At 47.3% G+C, this 5040-nt stretch overlaps 1 protein-coding gene across 1 annotated transcript; it reads left to right on the forward strand.

Moving 5' to 3' along the window:
* Positions 1–371: 371 nt before the first annotated feature.
* On the forward strand, positions 372–3601 carry LOC123745240 (uncharacterized). The gene is made up of 3 exons (XM_045725556.2): positions 372–512; positions 1936–2322; positions 2611–3601. The coding sequence occupies exons 1-3, from the start codon at positions 501–503 to the stop codon at positions 2947–2949; spliced, it is 738 nt and encodes a 245-aa protein (XP_045581512.2). The 5' UTR covers positions 372–500; the 3' UTR covers positions 2950–3601.
* The last annotated feature ends 1439 nt before the right edge of the window (positions 3602–5040 follow it).

The following is a 5040-nucleotide window of genomic DNA, read 5'->3' on the forward strand; positions in this document are numbered from 1 at the left end:
TAGATCGGGATTCATTGCATTAGACAACCAGCGTCTGAAAAGGCTGCGTCCAGGACTTGTACTTACAGATATAAATAGGAGAGTTCGCGCGCGCGCGCGAGCACACACACACACACACACACACATATATACACCTTACACCAATATACATAACGTGTATAAATTTTGTAGGTATAATAGAAATGAAAATTACTTGCCCGTGCCACCTGTTGGGTGGCTTAATCTTCATCAATCAATCAAGAAATGAACATTCAGATGCACGTTTGAACACAAGAGGAAGCGGACGTTGGTAACGATGCTATCATACTATCATACGCGAAGGCTTCCTACCCGTCTTGGCCAGTACCGCCTCTAGTCAGGCTGCAGCAAAAAGCTGACCTTGACGAGAGGCGGACAAGCGAGCGTTGTCCGCTGACATTTGGAACTGCTGCTTGTCCTACAGGTATATAAACGCACCACCTCTACCTCTCCTTGCATTAGGTCTCCACAGCTTCTTCATCATGAAGTTTATCGTAAGTTGATGAGCTTCGTGCTGGCTTTGTGACGCCTCTGTGATACTGATTTGGCGTCATTGTAGTGTTAGTTTGGCGGTGGTGTGGCGCTGGTTTGGCGTCGGTGTGACGGTGATGTGGCGTCGGTGTGGCGCTGGGGTGACGCTGGTGTGGAGTTGTCGGGCGCAGGGGTGAAGATGGGATGGCGTTGATACAAAAAAAGACAGTATATTTTAGTTCCACAACGTATTTTTCTTTAAAAATGGTAGAAATATAAAGTAAAGTAAGGTAAGGGGTGGGTTCCTCCTGTGGTGGACTCCTCCTGTGGTGGGTTCCTCCTGTGGTGGGTTCCTCCTGTGGTGGGTTCCTCCTGTGGTGGGCTCCTCCTGTGGTGGGCTCCTCCTGTGGTGGGCTCCTCCTGTGGTGGGTTCCTCCTGTGGTGGACTCCTCCTGTGGTGGGTTCCTCCTGTGGTGGGTTCCTCCTGTGGTGGGTTCCTCCTGTGGTGGACTCCTCCTGTGGTGGGTTCCTCCTGTGGTGGGTTCCTCCTGTGGTGGGTTCCTCCTGTGGTGGACTCCTCCTGTGGTGGGTTCCTCCTGTGGTGGGTTCCTCCTGTGGTGGGCTCCTCCTGTGGTGGGTTCCTCCTGTGGTGGACTCCTCCTGTGGTGGGTTCCTCCTGTGGTGGGTTCCTCCTGTGGTGGGTTCCTCCTGTGGTGGACTCCTCATGTGGTGGGCTCCTCCTGTGGTGGGTTCCTCCTGTGGTGGGTTCCTCCTGTGGTGGGTTCCTCCTGTGGTGGACTCCTCCTGTGGTGGGTTCCTCCTGTGGTGGGTTCCTCCTGTGGTGGGTTCCTCCTGTGGTGGGTTCCTCCTGTGGTGGGCTCCTCCTGTGGTGGGTTCCTCCTGTGGTGGGTTCCTCCTGTGGTGGGTTCCTCCTGTGGTGGGTTCCTCCTGTGGTGGGTTCCTCCTGTGGTGGGTTCCTCCTGTGGTGGGTTCCTCCTGTGGTGGGCTCCTCCTGTGGTGGGTTCCTCCTGTGGTGGGTTCCTCCTGTGGTGGGTTCCTCCTGTGGTGGGTTCCTAGTTGTGTGGGTTCCTCCGGTAGTGGATTTTCCCGCTTAAGTAACATAATGTATCTTCTGACTGAACGTTAGCCCGCTCGATCTTGGAGTTCGCAAGCAAAAAGTGTCATTACAATGCGTTCGGTCAGACCTGTAAATGACATCGGGATTGAACAGTTCATAGCCAGTACGCTGCCCTGCAGAAGGTTCCAGCGTGGTACGTTGAAGCAGTGATATAACGGTAGGTATCTATAGTGACAGGTTCTTGAACTAGTAAGCTCCAAGTTACCAGAGTGGAAGGCGATTCCAGTAGCCAGTAGATTACAAGTGCGCCAGAGTTTCTCTAATATAATTTTTTCTCTGTGATGACTAAACATTGTGGGTCTACACAGGTGTGCGTGTTGCTCGCCGCTGCCGGGATGGTGTCTGCCCAGTCCGCCAGGGGCGCTACCATCACTCACAGGAGACCATCAGCCAACAACATCCAGGACCCTGCTTCCTTCCCTGCTGATCCCTCACCCGCTGCGACCTTCTCTGCTGATCCCTCTCCCGCTGCGACCTTCTCTGCTGATCCCACACCCGCTGCTGCCTTCCCTGCTGGTGCTAGAAGCGCTGCTCCAGCTGCAGGTGCTGCGGGTGGACTGGCTCCCACCCAGCAACCGAACTATGGACCCAGTTTCTTCGGCCCCGGGCTCAATAACCCCCTGGCCGTGCCCATCAACCCCTTAGTGGCCCAACAAGCACAGAGGATCGCCTCCTTTAACCCCAACATCCGAGTGGTGAGTTCTGACTTTTTTCTATTACTCTTCTCATTGGTCATAATAATACTTGCAATGCCTGTATTTCAGGCAGTGTCTTTATGGTAAGCTGTCGAGTAATATTTCCCGAAACATCATAACAAATGTAAGTGAGAAAAGCTCATATGTGAATACAAATGAAAAGAAATTTGATCTTGCAGCAGGCAGTAAATCTTAATTAAAGATCTTACAGTGTACAGATCTGTGTAAACGTGTATCTCTACATTAAATTGGCCGCCATTATTTTAACTGATACATCTGTTCTTTTAGTTTGTTGATATCGACGGATCAGTGCAGTTCACCGACCAGTTCGGCCGAGAAGTTGAGGAGATTTTGGACGAGTTTGGCCGAGATGTGACTGAACTTCTGGACGTTGAGGAACAACAGGAGCGACTTCTTAATGCCCGCAGGCAGGAACTGGAACGTCGTCAGCAGTTACTCGACCTGCAGCTTCTCCAGAATTTCAACACCAACCCTACAACTTTCGGTCTAAATGGTGGGCTTGGTGGTGGTGTTGGCACCAGAGCCGGTAGTATTGGTGGAAGTGGTGTTGGTGGTGGTTTAGCTGCAACAGGTAATCGACGACCAGTTTACACGATCATTGTGTAAGGCCTAGTCAATCACCGCCCCGACACGCCCTGCAGCAAGGCCATAGCTATCACCTCAAATAGCTAACATGTCTTTCTTTTGGTCCCATATCAACCGTACTGATACTCCCGACCTTCCTATTGCCTGCTGGTGCAGGTCACGTAATTCTGCCCCTCACTTTATATTCTCACTCCCTTGGTAAATACGTCATTATTCAGTTTACTTGAGTCTGCCTGCAAATTGCTTGCTCCTTTGAATCACTCGATTTACCATATTTCCTGAGCTTTCCTACGTCACCTCATCTAATCCTTACTGCGTCACCTCACCTGATACTTCCTGCGTCACCTCACGTTGATGCTTCCTGCGTCACCTCACGTTGATGCTTCCTGCGTCACCTCACCTTCCTCCCGTGCCTTCGTCCTGCGTCACCATCACTTTACCCCCATAACCCACAACACCTGCAGTCCTTCCCGTCTAAAATATTTGTATCTACAAAACCCCTGCACACTATCGCCCCTCCCCAGCACAGTACCCCACCACTGTCATTACTCCCCAGCACGACGCTGCTCAACGAGCAGCATGTCAATGACACATGTCAGTGACAGCGTGTCTAATCAACAATATTATTTTGACATCTTTGTAAATTATTTAATTAAACAGAATACACATACAATAGCGTCTTATATTCCTTTTGTTTCTCTATTGGATAATTTTATTTAACTCGTATAATGAGTCTTGCACTAGAGCGAGTGGACAATTAACAAGAGTTTAGTGTTGTTAGCTTTCATGAGCGCTTTCACATCTGAGTTACGGAAAATCAAGTCAGCTGAGGTATGGTTATTGTTGCTGGGTTCAATCGATCGAGTTCAATTGGGAAAGAGTGCATGACCATGAGGTGAAAAAGATAGCCACGGAAAAGCAATAGGGAGCATTCGGAGAAAATGTGTCATTTGTCTCTGATTCTTGAGCATTTGCTTGTCCTACCTTCCCTAGTTAACAGTGAACTTATATATATATATATATATATATATATATATATATATATATATATATATATGAATATATATATATATATATATAAATATATATATGAATATATATATATATATATATATATATATATATATATATATATATATATATGAATATATATATATATATATATATATATATATATATATATATATATATATATATATATATATATATATATATATATATATATATATATAAATTTGTGAGGGTACCACCTCTGGTGCCAATGTGGGGACCCATAGCCTCGGTGAACAACACTTTTGTGTTGCCACGTGAAAATCGCGAACAGCATGCGTTGCAAATTGCGAACAGCACGCGATTTGCTGTTCGAACTCCGAGGCCCTCAAGTCTTACGGAAAGAGAGGCTTGTTTCCACTGTAGGTCATCGAGAGAGGGGTTGAGGGCTTTTTCTAGCATTGATTTCAGTATCCCATGAAGCCCACATCAAAAGGATAGCATCAGCGGCGAATGCAAGGTTGGCAAACATAAGAACTTCCTCCAGAAACTTGTGTAAGGAATCATTCAGAACCTTGTATACCTCATATAATAGTCCAATACTAGAATATGCGGCTCCAGAGAGGAGTCCACATCTAGTCAAACACAAAACGAAGTTAGAAAAGGTTTAATTAGAGGCATGCCACCAGGCTAGTCTCCGAGCAGAGAGGAATGAGCTATGAGGAAAGATTATTGGAACTGAACCTCACGATACTGGAAGACAGAAGAGATAGGGGAGACATGATCACTACCTACAAAATTCTCAAAGGAACTGACAGGGTAGATAAAGAAAAACTTTTTAACACGGGTGGTACGCGAACAAGGGGACACAGGTGGAAACTGAGTACCCAAATGAGCCACAGGGGGGTTAGAAAGAACTTTTTCAGTGTCAGAGTGGTTAACAAGTGGAATGCATTAGGCAGTGATGTGGTGGAGGCTGACACCATACACAGTTTCAAATGTAGATATGATAGAGCCAAATAGGCTCAGGAACCTGTACACCAGTTGATTGACGGTTGAGAGGCGGGACCAAAGAGCTAGAGCTCAACCCCCGCTAGCACAACTAGGTGAGTAACTAGGTAA

Source organism: Procambarus clarkii, chromosome 44, assembly GCF_040958095.1.
Source record: "Procambarus clarkii isolate CNS0578487 chromosome 44, FALCON_Pclarkii_2.0, whole genome shotgun sequence".
Taxonomy (NCBI): Eukaryota; Metazoa; Arthropoda; class Malacostraca; order Decapoda; family Cambaridae; genus Procambarus; species Procambarus clarkii.